We start from the raw sequence: 16,475 nt of genomic DNA on the forward strand, positions 1-16,475 counted from the left end.
ACCCATAAACAGCTTATAGAAATGCCAAGTTTAGGTGCTTTTAATCACAGGCGTTGAGTTGAGAGCCATAGACTGAACCCCTGAGCTCCTGAGCTCTCAGAAGAGAGAGTCCTTGGCTTGAGCCCCATGGAGTCCTCGGGGCACAGGGAGGCTTCCTTGCCAAGCGACGCAGAGACTAGACTTTTTCCCACTTCCTTTGCTTCATGTCTCTCCTCAGCTACTGTTCTCCTTGAATGTTCTGCCCCTCTTTGAGATCTATATCTATATCTATATCTTTATATCTATAGATAGATATAGATATAAATATATAGATATACACTTTGATATAGATATATACTATATATACTTTGATATATATATATATATATATATATATATTTTTTTTCTTTTGACTTGGCAATCAGGGTCAAGTGACTTGCCCAGGGTCACACAGCTAGTAAGTGTCAAGGTTGGATTTGAACTTAGGTCCTCCTGACTCCAAGGCCAGAGCTCTATCCACTGTGCCACCTAGTTCCCTGCCCCTCTTTGATATTTAAGAAATCTCCTTGGGCTCTCTTTGGGTGGGTTGTCATGTCCCATATTCAGCTGGCATCCTGCCTTGTGGCTTACTCAAACAGGTTTCTAAGTTACTATCACAAAGCAGGTAACAACCATTCTTTGAAAACATTTGATACAAAGGTATTGTATGTCCCTAAGGAGATTTCTCATATCTATCATACATATACACACATATACACATGTACATAATTATATGTACATGTGTGTGTATGTACATATGCATATATTTACAGCTGTACATTTTATTTTGATTCAGAATAGTTGAGATCTTTTGGAAACTAAAACTGTAAAATTACAGGATAGTTTAGCATAGAGATGATTTTGATGAAATATTGAAAGTGAAAAAGAATCTATGATTCAATACATTTTTGCTTCAATATAGACTCCTTTGGTCCATTGAATCTGTTGAGAGATTTGGGTACATAAATATATAAAGATATATGTGGTTGCTGAGTGGAGAAAAGGTTAATCATAATATAACACTGTGTGAACTGGAATTAAAAATAATAGCTGTTACAGAATTAGGAAAATACATTCTAATTTACTTCATCAATAAGTGAAAAAAATCATTTACAATGATTTAACTAATTTAAAATTTTCTTTCTTTTAGAAGCAGTAAAACAATCACTTAACTATAAAGTGACAAACATTTCTACCCAGGAGAAAACAAAAGGAAAGGGGAAGATTTGTGGACAATGTGAGAACAAGTTTGCATTGCTCGTAAGTACCTTTCTGATATATGCTTAAAATTAGTTAAAATGAGTTTCTTATTCAAATAGTATGATATACATATCTTTTTAAAGAATGTTTGTTATAGTTACTGAGTAGAATTTTAAGTTTTATTGCTGGAAGTTCAAAATGTTTCTATTTCAATTCAATTTATGGCATCTTAGATTTAGAGTGGGATGGTCATTTAGTCTACCTTCTCCCTCCAATTTCTACATGAGAAAAATGTAACTCTGAGAGATTAAATTACTTGCCTGAGGACATACAGGTAGTAAATGACAGAGCTGAGATTTGAACCCAGGTCCTCTGACTGCATAGCCATCATTGATTCCCCTGCATGATAGCTAAATATGCTGTTGGGTATGCATTTATCATTGCACTGGTGAAATATTATTACATCTATGTGATAACCCTTCTAGATTAACCTCTCCAGCTCGGTTGGCATTCATGGGTTTGCAGAGTGGGTCTGCTGGTAGCAGATACTCCCGTAGCTTCAAAGCATCTTTGATGGTTCTGTATTTATACAACTTGCATTCACAAATCCCTGATGGTGAGCTTTACTTTAATAGTCAGCCTACTCCTGTTGAGTTGTTTTCAGTCATGTCTTACTCTTCATGACCCCATTTGAGGTTTTCTTGGCAGAGATACTGGTATGGTTTGCCATTTCCTTCTCCAGTTCATTTGACAGTTGAGGAAACTGAGGTAAACAGGGTTAAGTGACTTGCCCAGGCCTCTAGTAAATGTTTGAGGCCAGATTTGAACAATTGGATCAAATAAAAGGTAGTTACTGTGATAATATAGTAGGAGCAGAGAATGTAAAATGTTTCCCTCCTGTAAACCTGGGGTGCATCCTTTTCCAGCTGCACAAAATGTACATGGCAGAAATCAAATCAAGTCATATCAACAAATGTTAAATGCTTATTATGGGTCAGACACTGTGCTAAGCAGTAAGGATTCAAATAGAAAACTGAAAAGAAAGACATCTCCTGCCTTTGAAGAGCTTACATTCTAATGAAGGAAAACACCAAATAAAAAGAGGCTGAAAAACTTGTAGGGGCCAAGGTGGAAGGAGAGGCGGCAAGGAAAGCATATAAATGGGGCATGGTGATGAAGTCCTATAATGAAGCAAGCCTGGTCTGGGGCCTTCCTCAAAATGAGAAGAGAAATGAACCAGTGGGAAAAGAGGGCCACAGGGCTGGCAGCAGAAGGCTGCTGAGGCGTGGTGGCAAAGACCAGAGAATGAAGAGGCTGTGGGCAAAATGGGAAGAAATATAGAGGACATTGGTATGGAAGCACACACCTGGAGAAGACCTGTGGCCAAGATCTCTGATGCCTCCAGTTCTGTAGGACTCCAGTGTCTCTTTCCTTCTCCTTCTCATGTTCCCCTGTGGGAATGGGGTCTTTGCTAAGCAGTTCCTTGAACTGGGCTCCCTGGGCTTGTTCCTCACCCCAATGCATCTCTTCACTTCTCTTGAATTCCTAGACTTCTCTGCTGCCAAATCAAGTTCCTCAAAGTTGTTTCCTGCCTCAGATGCCTTCAGAGCTGGTTGGCTTTTTTTAGGGGCCAATCTTTGGCCATCTGATGGCCTGCGGCTTTCTTAATTCTACCAGAGGTTATTCCTTTATGGTCCATAAAGTGTTAATGAGAGGGCAGACATATTGTTGTACTTGATTTTAACTTATTAACAATTAACACATTACTGTTGTTGTCAAGTAGGTTGTGTGGGAACCAGGTCTTCATTCTCTCACTACAAATTGAAAAAGCTTTATTTCCATATGCCAAGAGATAGTTAATAGAAACAGTGCTTCACTGATCTGGTTACAGTAAATTTTATAGTTCTCTTCAAGTATAATATCTACTGATTACCTACCATGTGCATAAAAGTATTCTCAGATGTCTATATGCCCTCTCTGCCCTCAGTGAGTTTGTAGTCTAGTTGGGGAAAAGACAGCCACATCTAAAATGTTATGAGTAATGATGCAAAGCTATGATTCAATGCCAGATGAATGATACAAAGTGCTTTAATAATTTAATGATAGGAGGGAGTTATTGTGGACTGCAGTGATTAAGGGAAACTGAAGCAGAAGGAACTATTAGATTAAGATCAGACGGATTAACTGAATTTGGATAGATAGAGAGAATGGAGGGCATAACATAGTGATTGGCCCCTAGGGAATGATTAAATGCTTGGAGATTATTTGTAAAAGGAAAGAGGGACAGAACATTCATTAATGAGAAAAACAAAACAAAACAAAACCATATTTGGTAGTCAGTAAATAGACCATGCTAGTTTCATTGAAATCTACTTTTTAGAGGTAGTAAATCATGACTGGAAAATAATATAGTAGGACCAGATCATAGAGGGCTTGAAATGTAGAATTAGTAAGAGCTGGAACTTTACTGTGTTTGTAACAAGTATTGGTCATGAAAATAGTGAGTTAAGATGGTTAATACCACTTCACCTGTGTCATTTAGAGTCGGAAGAGATTAGAAGGGGAAACCATTTTAGAGGCTATTGAAGGGCTTAGAAAATGAACTACTTATGGCCTAGCTTGGGTAGTAATAGTGGAATGGATAGGAGAGCCTAACTGTGAAAGACATAATGAAGAAAGAAACTGTAGCAGTGGTTGACTCATTGAGCTTAGACAGGAAGGAGAGAAAATTCAAAGAAAATTTGAAAAAAAAATTTATTAAAACTTTAATAATCATCAACAACAGGCTTTTTTTTCAACAAAGAGACTCTTCAACAGCAGTTTGGCCATCAAGTCATGAACTGTTTGGTCTTGGCGACCCAACAATGACATCCTGATGCATTGAAATTACAAAGGGAGCAACAGTTTTTGAAAAGAGCAAAGTCCCACAGATTTAGATTGATAATTTAGAATTTGTTATTATTGATATAGAAGCCAAACTTTAATTACCTTTCTATTTTTTGAAAAGTTTGCCCAGAAAGTTAATGTTTTAAATACGATTTCAGGAACATTTTCAAAACATGGTTTTGACTCACCACCAAGTAGTTTAGAAACATCTGGTCCTATCTAAATTATTAGTTTGTTGATTGCATTTATGTTATTGCATTATTTTACCTAGAATAATTTGACAGAATGCATTGAGTTACTTTTGAAAGTAAATAAATTTGATTTGTTAAAACTTTTGTAAATCTGAAATTTTCCTCATTCAGCCTGCTCTTCATCCACTATCTGGAATTTGTTTTAGAATTGTTTCATTATATTCATTATAAGAAGGTTGAGAGAATGTTCAAGATAGTTAATCTCAAGGAATTGATATGATGGTTGAAAAGGCTCACATAAACCCCAAAAAAGTAGTAGGGGGTGCAGTGGAAAAACTACAGAATTTGAAGTCAAAGGTTCTGAGTTCAAATCTTGACTGTGACCTTGGGCTAATAACTTCTCTGAGACAATTTCTTGTCTACAAAGGAGTGGGTGGACTAGAAGGATGCTAAGGTATGGAGCAGTAATTTCTGATCCTGTGGATAAGAAATAACAATCAAGCATGGTTATGAAGAAAAAATATGAATAAATGATAAATACGTGAGGGGTGGGAAGAGTGAAGGATGGACTAGAGATGTTACCTCAGGGTAAAGAGGGTTGCATTAAGATTTAGAAGCCCCAGCTTCTAGTCACACTTCTGTAGTTGACTAGCAGAGTGATGTCGGGCAGAGCAAATTTATCAGATCTCATGTAGGGCATCAGGGTGTTGCCAGCTTTAATGGCGTGCCTAGACCTTACTGGCACTAATGCAAAAAGGCATGTTGTTGTTATTGTTGTTCAGTCAAGTCTGACTCTTCGTGAACCCATTTGGGGTTTTCTTGGCCCAGCTACAGGAGTGGTTTGCCATTTCCTTCTCTAGGTCATTTTACAGATGAGGAAACTGAGGCAAATTGGATTAAGTGACTTGCCTAGGGTCACACATCTAGTAAGTGTCTGAGGCTGGATTTGAATTTAGGAAGATGAGTGTTCTCATCATGACTAAGCTTTTATTCCCTTATCTGTAAAATGATGATGAAAAACAGCACTGCGTTGATGTCTGTCATTATTATTATTAAGAAAAAAGTCAGGCCAGCAACATCTGTTTGTGAGATATTCCATAACACTTGATCAGAATTGGAAGGACAAATTTTTCTAGAATGAACTGAATTGAAGTAGAAAAACATTGTCCCTAGAACAAATTATTTTTCTGTTGGCTTGCAAGAAATAAATGTTTCACAAGGTATATTCAGGCAACCAGCAGTGGGTGTACCAGAATGAAAGGGCGTACAGGAGACAGGCTAGGATGAGAGAGAAGATCAGGCAGGAATGGGAGCTGCTGAAGGTCTTGTTCAAGAATCTGCAAGTGATTGAAGTGATCGCTGGGAACATTAATTAGATGGCAGACATACTTTCGTAGCTATGGTTGAGTTTTTTGTTTTGTTTTTTTTAAGGAGTTCTTTGATCTGAACTGGTGCCTGAGAAAGATGATTTGTGATACTACAGAAAGAAAGGCTAGATCAGAAGTCTTCTCAACAAATAATTAAACAACCAGTAACAATCCTTTCTCAAATCAAAATGAGACAGAAAGTCTTGATGAAGTAGGTAAAAGACTCAGTTGTGAAATATGTATGAGTGTTCTTAGAGCTCTGTTGAATGGATAATTAGGAGACTTTCATCATCATGATTGTTTTGTGATAAAGCTCTTGTTTTTAAGAAACTTCTTTTGACTCGATGCATTAAGTCCCATTACCCACATTCACAGGCAAAATAAACTTATTTGTTACTAAAATAAAAGCATCAAGTCAATAATAAGCATTTATTAAGTACTTACTGTGTGCCTGATGTGCTAAGCTCTTGGGGATACAAATACCCTCCAGTAGCTGGGAAAGGGGGGAGCAAGAGGAAGCTGCTGAAAAGGGAGCTGAGAAGGAGGCTCTCTGAGACAGGCTAGACAATCATAGAGTCTGCTGGGCAACCTGGAGTAGAATGAGCACATGGATGGAAGGTACAAGGAAGGAAACCATTCCTACTTACTTTCTAATTGGGAAGAGAACAAGGACATACATAAGTATATATAAAATAAAGTCAATGAACACAAGCACATCGGTGAGGGTCAGCACTAAGCAGTTGAGGAGATAAGGGAAGGCTTACTGTACAAAGTAGTGCTTGGGCTTCATTTTGAAAGAAGGGGAGGGGTAAGAGAATGAGGTGAGTGGAAAGTGCATTTCAGGCATTTAAGAGACAACCCTGGCAAAGTTGGGGAGATGGAGCGTGGTATGGGAGGAATAGAGAAAAGGCCAGCTTGAATGGATCACAGATGAGGAAGGGGAGTCATATACTGGAAAGATTGGTTGGGGCCAGGTTGTGAAGAGTCGAGAGAGAAAGAGAGAGAGAGAGAGAGCGAGCTGATATTTGATCCTAGAGGTAATAGGTTGGCACTGGAGATGACTGAGTAGGGGAATCACATTCCCGGCTTTGTGCTAAGGAAAAATCACTTGGGCAGCATCATGTACTGAAGAACAAGAGACTTTGATGCTGTGTCATTAACATAGGCAAGAAATGACTAGGGTCTGACCTAATGTGGTTGTTGTAAGTCAGTCAACAAGCATTTATTTGTGTCAGCTACTGCACTAAACACACCATAGGAAGAGAGGTCATAATAATCCCAGTCTTCAAAGAACTGACTTTCTAATGGGGGAGAAAAAATGTAAATGACCAGACATGGACAAGATATATGAAAGAAGAGTAATATGAGAGGAAAGCAAAAGGCATTCACAGCAAGTAGGATCTTTTTCTGCAGAAGCTGGGATGTGAGTTGAGTCTTGAAGGAGGCCAGGGAAACTGAGAGTTGAGGATGAAGAGCAAGCATTCTTGGGATGGGAGACAGAGAGCAAAGGCACCATGATGGAAGAGTGAGCGCTAGGGGTGAAGAAGAGAAAGGAGACTTGTGCTGCTGGCTCACGGAGTATGTGGAAGGGAGTAAAGCATGAGAAGACTGCAAATACAGGAAGGGGTCAGGTTATTAAGACTTTTAAATGCCAAAGTAGACAATTTATGTTTTATTCTTGAAGTAATAGCTGCTGGAATGCATAGAATAAGAGGCTGACTTGGTCAGACTAACATTTTAGGAAAATCACTTTAGTATCTGGGTGGATGGATGGATTGGAGTGACAAGGAGACCAATTACAAAGTTATCGTAGTCCAGAAAAGAGGTGGTGAGGGGCCTGAATCAGTGTGATGGTGATGTCAGTAGAAAGAAGTGGGTGTTTATGAGAGGTATTGTGATGGTAGGAATGATAAGATTTGCCAATGGATTAGACATGTGGAGTGAGAGTAAGGAATCAGGAGGGGATATGAGCCAAGGTAAAATTGGAAGAATGGTGGGGCCTTGATGGTTACTGGGAATTTGGTACCAAGGGTGGGAAATTATCTTTTTGGGAAAGATAATGAGTTCTGTTTTGGATATGATGAATTTGAGATGCCGCCATCCAATCAAGATGTCCAAAAGATAGTTGCTGATTAGCTAGTGTAGTTCTGGAGAGAGATTAAGCTAGATAGCTCTAGGATTCATCTACGTAGATACGATGATTGAACCCATGAGAGTTAATGAGCTTACCAAGTTAGATAGTATAGAGTGAAAAAAGAAGAGGACCCAGGGAAGAGAGTTGGGGGACACTCATGTTTTCTAGGTGTGATATGGATGTAAAGAAACAGCAAAGGAGACTGAGGGGTAATTGGGCAGAAAGGATTAGAACCAGGAGAGAGAAATGTGGAAAAAGGAAAACCATTTTAAAACCTAGAGAAGAGAGTAGAGAAGAGAGGTCAGTAAGGCTTGAGAAAAGACCATTGGATTTAGTAATTAAGAGATCATTGCTATCTTTGGACAGAGCAGTTTTAGTTAGATGATAAGACTAGAAGCCAGATTACAGAACATTTAGAAGAGAGTCAGAGGAGAGGCAGTGGTGGGACCCAGTGTGGATGCCATTCTCAGGGAATTTAGCTGAGGAGAGGAGAGATAACCAGCAGGGATGATAGAATCAGTGGGGTTTTTTTTTTTTTAAGGGTGAGGGCTGAGGAGCATGGGTATTTTTATAGGCAACAGGAAAGGACCGGTTGATAGAAAATCAGGGTAAAAGTGAGGGCAGACTTCTGGGAAAGGTAGGAGTGGATGAGATTGAGGGTACAAGTAAAGGATGAGCTGTTCTTAGCAGGTATGGAGGACTGATCAGAAGGGGGAGAGACTTGAGTCAGGAAGTCTAGTTAGGAGTTCTTGCATAATCCAGATGAGAGCAAGTGAGGGCCTGAAATAGGGAAGTGGGGATAAGGGGTGAAAACTGAGGCAGTTTGTACAAACTAGGAGCAACCTCACCTAACATATCGAACTATGTGTAGATTTGTCAAGGATTGGGGTAGGAGGTCACTAGTGGTTCCTTCTCAAGGAGAAAAATAGAATGAAAATTAAAAAAAAACCCTCCAAGAGTCTGATAAATTTGTGATCTCCTTGGTATGATTACCTCCTCCACTTGGGGAGCTCACAATTCTTCCTGTAATGAATGAATTAAAAATATTTTATTAAGGAAGCATTCATCGTACTAAGTCCTGTGTTAAGCACTGGGGATGCAAAGAAAAAAGCTGGATAGGCCTTACTCTCAAGTAGTTCCCATTCTAATAGGCTGACACAACATATAGAAGGGGCCCCAAAGCTGGGAAGATGGAAGGACCCATGGTCTTTTTCTGTGTCTTCTTATGCACTTCTTTACATAAATGCATGAAGGAAGGAGCCAGTCAACTTATTGGATGGCTTTCTCTTTGTTTTTGATGATGTAGATCAGTTACATCAATGCCTTCTCATCCTATGTTTCTCTCTCTCTCTCTCTCTAAAATATTATATAATTATATTTGTCATATATAATATTATCTGTATAATGTCTATATCTTCCACAGGATTTCTACCCAACATGGGCCTCCCTCCTCCGGTTCCCTTGACATTGTGTGGATACCAATGGAAACCCCATTATGTTTAATTTGGAGAACTTTGGGTCAAATCTGAGCTTTGCTACTTTTTCCTTAGATAACCTACCTCTCTGGGGCTCAGTTTCTTTAGCCATCAAATGAGGGGGTTGGACCAGATAGCCTTTAGAAGCTCCCTTTTAGCTCTAAATCTGTGATCTTATGGACTGTTCTCAGACAGTTTTGCGTGTGAGCCACTTTTTCAGAGCAAAAAGCCTCAGATCCTGCAAAAAATACTACCCTGAACCAGTGATTTTTGATGTGCTCAGTTCTGAGCCATCTGCCTCTTGTTATCACCATGCAGGGGAGAGGGGTAATGGAAGACGCCACACAGTAGAGTCTGCGTGATTGTAGCAGAGCAAAAACACAGTGTTAAATAGGATATCACAATTAGAGTTCCTGTCTTGGTCCTCCCACTCTGCCCTCTTGTCTATGCCCTCCTTACCTCTGTGGTCAGCACCCTTTCCCTCCAGGTCTGGTCAGAGACATAAGGGGTAGGCATCACAAGGTTGGCATGCTCTTCTTCAAAGTGGTACTGATGGTGTTAGTGGCAAATTCTGTCAAGGCTGCCACCTTGTACGCTCTCTTTGTCTAAGTGAAGATACTCAGAGTAAAACTGTCTACCCTATTTTCACCTCGTTCTCTTGCGGCTTGGGAATCTCTCTCAGACAAAGGCGAATTTCATCCTTACATTTTTTGACTGTCTGGAAGATCCTTTGGTGTGACTTTGAGGACCACTGGTAAAAGTCAAAAACATAGTACTTAGCACATAGTAGGCATTTAATAAATGTTTGTTGACTGACTAAATAATACAGTTCAATTAGGAAAAAGCTATGGTATGGAAACCCAGTCAAAGAGATCAAAACACTGCAGAAAAACAACAGCTCAAGCTCAGAGAGATCCCATTAATGTTGTGGGAGGCACCTTTGCACAAACACTGCCGGAGTGTGTCTTACCCTGCCCTGCTCCTGAGCAAAGACCACAGGTCACTGAGTGATTTCATATGTGTAACTCTTCCACGTTGCAGCCTTGACAGAATTTGTGGAATAGATCTTGAGGGAGGTTTTCAAAAAAAGAAAAAAAAAACCTTGAATGAATTGTTTTTATAGTTTCTGCTAAGTATGCCATCGTGAGCTCCACCTTGGCATGTCGGGGAAGTAATAAGAAGAAAATGAAATGATTATGTGAAATTTTACTAAGGATCATGTCTTAAAAGTATCTTTTACTGTTTTTTTCCCCCAAGGTTTGCCTTGAATGTGGAGAAAATTATTGTTCATCCTGCTTTGCTAGAATCCATCAGAAGGGGGCACTAAAGCGCCATAGAACGACTCTTTTACAGGTTGGGATTTTTGAAATGCTTTCTATGTGTTTTTGTTTCTTTGTGAGAAATTTGAAAGCATATGTTTCATTATCTAGAAGACAGGGTATTTTTAATTAATTTCCAAAACTCCCACAGATAATCTGCATGTATCTACTAAAATTATTTCATTGGATGCTAAATACTACTTTTCAGTTAATTTTTGCTTTAGAATGAGGCTTTACATTTTTGGTGGAATGATTGGAAATTTTAGGTAAAAATGAGCCATAGTTTGATTCCATAGAGGCTACAAATGAATATAGACAGTCTTCATATTGATATTGTTTGTATTTAATTTTTGATGCATTGTCCTGTTTTTATGTTTGCTGAAAATCATTATTCAAGACGTTTTCTTCATAAATCAACCTGTCACTTAACTTCTTGTTTTTCCACTTAATTCTTTAAAGTGGATTTATTTCTCCAAACATGACAGTTATTTCCCAATATGCTCCTCACCACCTGACATCAAATCTTCCTTTGGGACAAAAAACAAACAAACAAAAAAATCAGTTAAGTAAAATAAACCAGCAAAGCACCCATATCTAATCATGTCTTATTTACTGGGGGAAAAATGGGCCTGTAATCCTATTTTCTGGGACCAAGGTTGTTGATTACAGTTAATCAGATTTCAGGTGCTTTCATTCATATTATTGCAATACTTGTATAATTTATTCTTTCTATTTTATTCTTTCTGTGTCACATCATACACCTTTCTCCATGTTTCTCTTAACTGTAATTAATTAATTAATTAACTGTAGTTTCTCTTAATCATAATGGCTTCCAGCCCAATAATATTTCATTATGTTCCTATAGCATAATTATTCAACTATTACATCTTTGGGGCATCAATTCGGTTTCTGGTTTTTTGCTATCACAGAGGGTGCTGTAATTGACTGTAATATTTCTTTTTTTAAAATTTTTACAAAAATATTTATTTTTTATTTTCAACATTCACTTCCACAAGATTTTGAATTCCAAATTTTCTCCCCATCACATCCCTCCCCCCACCCCAAGATGGCATGCATTCTGTATACCCCTTCCCCTAATCTGCCCTCCCTTCTATCTCTCCCCCCCCTTCTCTTATTCCCTTCCCCTGCTATTTTCCTGTAGGGCACAATACATTTCTATACTTCATTTCCTGTATTTCTTATTTCCCAGTTGCATGTGAAAACAATTTTTTTTAATATGTGTTTTTAAAACTTTGGGTTACAAATTTTCTCCCTCCCTCCCAACCCACCCTCATTGAAAAGGCAAGCAACTTGATACAGATTATACATGTGTTGACTGTAATATTTCACTAGTGCAATGAGTATTTGATTACAAATCAAAGAAATGCCAGATCATGACTAGCATGCTGCACCTGCTAGGGTAAGAAACAATAGGGTCTGTTATTTTATTTGTTTATTTATTCATTCATTCATTCATTTATTTATCTATTTATTTTTTTGGTGAGGCAATGGAGTAAAGTGGCTTACTCAGGGTCACACAGCTAGTGTCAAGTGTCTGAGGCCAGATTTGAACTCAGGTCTTTCTGAATCCAAGACTGGTGCTCTTGCCTAGGATTGTCAAGTGTCTGAGGCTGGATTTGAACTCAGATCCTCCTGACTCCAGGGCCAGTACACTGTGCCACCTAGTTGCCCAGGTCTGTTAATTTTTAAACATTTTCAACAAGTTGAAAAGAGTTAACCTGTTAAGCTTTAGGGTGGTCTAGTGGAAAAAAATGCTCAATCTAGTTTCAGAAAATAGGGCTTTGCATCATGGCTTTCATATTTTCCAGTATATGGCCTTTGGTAAGTAATTTAACTTATCTTGAATTCAGTTTCCTTACCTGTAAAATGGGCACAATGATACTTGTACCACCAGGGTTCTCGTGGGCAAAGCATTTTGTGAGCACTAAAGTATTGTGCAAATACAAAAGATCATATTAATTTAGTACCCCAGTGAATCTGCAAACTTCTTGATATGCGTGCTCCTTTTATGAGTAAAAGTCACACCCTAGCCCTGCCTCTCTTCCTATGTGATTCTCATTCATTTCTTGTTCTTTCATAGACCCTCTCTGGAGCATCTGCCCATGCTGGAAGCCTTCACAATTTTTGGGCATCAGTGGAGCCCCCTGTTAACTCTCATCCTTACCATCTCACCAGCCTTCTTCTGTCGTATGCTTTCGTGACAATATCTTTTAAGTTACTTCTCAAAGTTAAATCATTATTGGAAATAAGCTCTAGGCTCCATCCATTTCTCCATTGCCCTCTGAGTAACCCCTAGTTGGATTCCTCAGGGATGTGATGTTTCAGTACTCGTAATTATAGATTATCGCTGCAGGAACATTTTCATTGGCAAGATGGGTCTTTGCGCATGAAGCAGCTTGGGATAGTTAGAAAGCCCCACACAAACCCTATCCAATGTGCTGGCTTCTTCCTGTTCCATTCTGGCTTCAACTACAGTCCATCTGCAGTGCTTTCCCCAAAGGCATGTACTGACGTACTAACTGGTCCTCCAGCTGCATGTCCTAGCCTGACAATGGGCATTCTCCAACCATTTAATTTTTCCTATAAGATTTTTGGGCTGATCATTTTCGAAAAATCACAGCTTTTTATAGAGAAGACCCTGTAGTTTTCTCGGAATTGATGTAATTAGAACACTATCATCCATAAGCAGGGGCATCTGGTGAATCTCAGCATCTTTAGCATCACATTTGAACCTCATCCAAGATATCTCCCATGAAAGTGAACAAATACCTTGGATGGACATGTATCTCTTATATGTTTGCCTTTCTTGGTATTAATAATCAGAGAGATTATTGAAGGAAGTTATCTCTTGTTGCTTTTATCAAATGATCTTGTATGACCTTGATATATATAAGAGAAATGCGTGTTGGGGAATAGAATCTTTAAGATTGAGCTTTACTCTGCTGAGGCAAATGCCTGATTTGTTTGTGGTCATCACACAGTAATTCCAGTGGGATCTTGTATTCTCCACCTTTTAGTCAATTATTACAGTAAATATGAAGTTTACTGTAGAGAATCATTTATAAAAACCTACCTCTTCCTATTATCATTAAAACCCTCTTTTATTAAAAAAATAGAAAATAGGCATATGGACATAGATCAGGATATTTTCCTGATTTTCTTTCTGGGATATTCATATTTATCTGTGACTTTTTCCTCCCATTTTTTTTAGATCATCCTTTCCCTACCATTTCTTTAAAACTGTAATCATTCAGTACTTTAAAGATTCTGTCATCTCCAGGATGAATTTCCTCAGTAGATACTGGTACTGGTCAGTCCACTATTCCAAAGTTGTCTTTCTAAGTTTCAGTTCTATTATTTTGTATAGGACACTGGGCATTGTGTTACCCTTCTCATTCAGGGGAACATCTTTCACCAAATGTGAAAAAAATAGGTCAATTGACAAACATTTATTAAGTGCTTATTATGTTCTAGATATATTGGTTGGTGCTGGGTTACAAGGACGAAAGTGAACGAACACGGCTACACTGATGTATTTACTCCATTTTATGTCTATTTATTGTCCTTCTAGTTTCATCCATGAATATTCTGGGGGTTTTGTGGCTCATTTGGGCCCCAGGTGAAGATTTCTGTAGATTTGTCTTTGTTTCTACTGCTTTTCATTGTTTTGAAAAGTAATACTTCTCATAATCTTTGTCAGTTTTCTCTACGCTGTTTCACAAATGAGATTCTGTTTTCCTAAGCTGGTGTTATTCACGGCTATCATGTCTTTCTCCAATTGACAAGGTCACAAGGTGGAGAATTTGTGGCCTTAAGTCCACATGTGGCCCTCTAAGTCCTCAAGGGCAGCCCTTTGACTGAATCCAAACTTCACAGAGCAAATTTGTTCTGTAAAACTTGGCCTCAATCAAAAGACCGCATCTGAGGACCTAGAAGGCTACCCGTGGCCTTGCGGCCCCTGGACAAGGAGATCAGATGTTTTCTGGGTTTGATAGGGCTCTTTGTCTGGTGATTCTCACACTAGACAAAATTTCTGTAGGGAATGGCGATTTTGTTGTTGAGTCAATGCAGTCGTGTCTGGCTCTTCATGACCCTATTTGGGGTTTTCTAGGCAAAGACACTGGAGTGGCTTGCCATTTCCTTCTCCTGCTCATTTTACAGATGAAGAATTGAAGCAAACAGGATTAAGTGACTTGTCCAGGGTCACACAGCTAGGAAAAAGTTTTGAGGCCAGATTGGAAGTCAGGAAGATGAGTTTCTATCCACTCTCCATCCACTGTGCCACCTAGCTGCCTTCTAGGAATGGTAATAATGAAGGTCAATATTGCCTTTTTCAAGTCCCCAATTTTTAGAATCTGTAACTCATTCTTGATCAGTGCAGGCTGCTGCTGTTGCAATTGCTAGGTTTGTCTTTTCATTTTTAGCCTTTATTATGCTACGTTTAGACAAGCAGAAAAGTAGGAAATCTGAAGGTCAATAAAGAATTACTGGTCAGGGGAAGCTGCTAAAAACTAAAAATGCAAAAAGTTTAAATAGTCTGCACTTTTGATAATTCACCATGGAACCTAAATGGACATTCCCATTTGTTTGTGATGGCCATGAAAGCTATTTTAATACAAATTTTAAAGTTTCAGGGTTATAATGATAACTAAGACATGGCTATATCTCATTGATTGAGTGAAGGTAGCGATATATGTCATCTATTTTTAGGAGAGCTTCTTGAAAAGATAGAAGCAGAAAAAAAAAAGGTTTTGATGCTCCAAGTGATCAACTTTGGTTACATAGATAATTCCGTTGCTCAGATCATCTCTTTCTCCAGCCATTCTGAGTTACTGAGGTGCCTCTATAATTTACATCTGGCAGATTAATCTCCTGATTCTATCACATGATTTGAAACATTTTATGGTATTTTTTTTAACTAATTAGCTTTATATTCTTTTTCTTTTCTCTTTATGGGACAATGTTGTCTTAATTTGAAATAGCAGCAATATTCCATTGCTTAAAAAAGTTAAAAAAGTGAAATTGTTGATTATTTCTGACAAACTAGCCACACTTCCTTCCTCTGTATTCCTAAATCTAGGATACCTGTTGGTCTGTGCCTGGCTTTTCTCGCTTTCACCATCACAGTTTGTAAGGTGGACCGGTCACTTCTCTTAAGGTTTCCATTATTTCCACCACAACAACTGGTTCTTCCATGTTGGTGAGAATTCAGCTCCAGAATTTCATCATTCATTTCTTGTTCTTCCCTGGAGCTCCTCTGGAGAACTGTTGCAGTCATTATGTGGGTTCCGTTGTTTCGGTTTATTGAGAGTTACTTGTCAATAGTTCTTATTCATTCGTTTGTTTGTTTGTTTATTTTTGTATTATGCACCTTTTTAGAAGTCTGGGAAAGCCCATGTATATCTTCTCAGAATTATATGGACAAATGCATAAAATAAAATGCATGAGGTTATAAAGGAAATAAATTATATTGAAATAAAGTTAGGAAAATATTTGTAAAAAAAGTCACAAATCCTAGATGAAGAACCCCTGTAGTCTCAAGTAAAAATCTATTTGGAGGGGAATGACTCTGGACTAGCAGAAAAATGCTTATTTCAGAAATTAGAAATTTACTTTGTATATTTCTATAAAAGTTAGATATGAATGCATTTAATAATTCTGAGGGAGAAATGTTAATTTTCCTGTTCTTTATTAATGAATATGGGGGAGGGAAATAAGCCTTTCTATAGTGGCTACCCTATGTTAGGCGCTGTGTTAAATGCTTTTTACAAATGTTATTTTCCTGTGATCCCCACAACAATCCTGTAAGGTATTTTTATAACATAACATAACATAACATAACATAACATAACATAACATAACAT

General features: G+C 38.3%; 1 protein-coding gene across 2 annotated transcripts in view; it reads left to right on the forward strand.

The window, feature by feature from the left end:
* Window positions 1–16,475, forward strand: part of ZBBX (zinc finger B-box domain containing) — a 126,725-nt gene that overhangs the window by 29,364 nt on the left and 80,886 nt on the right. For both annotated transcript variants that reach the window (XM_027876075.1, XM_027876076.1), the window contains exons 7-8: window positions 1,169–1,278; window positions 10,529–10,624. In XM_027876075.1, the coding sequence (XP_027731876.1) occupies window positions 1,169–1,278; window positions 10,529–10,624 (206 nt within the window). The remainder of the gene's footprint in view (window positions 1–1,168; window positions 1,279–10,528; window positions 10,625–16,475) is intronic.

The sequence above is a fragment of the Vombatus ursinus genome, unplaced genomic scaffold (genome assembly GCF_900497805.2).
Source record: "Vombatus ursinus unplaced genomic scaffold, bare-nosed wombat genome assembly UNPS02014810.1, whole genome shotgun sequence".
NCBI classification, from domain to species: Eukaryota; Metazoa; Chordata; class Mammalia; order Diprotodontia; family Vombatidae; genus Vombatus; species Vombatus ursinus.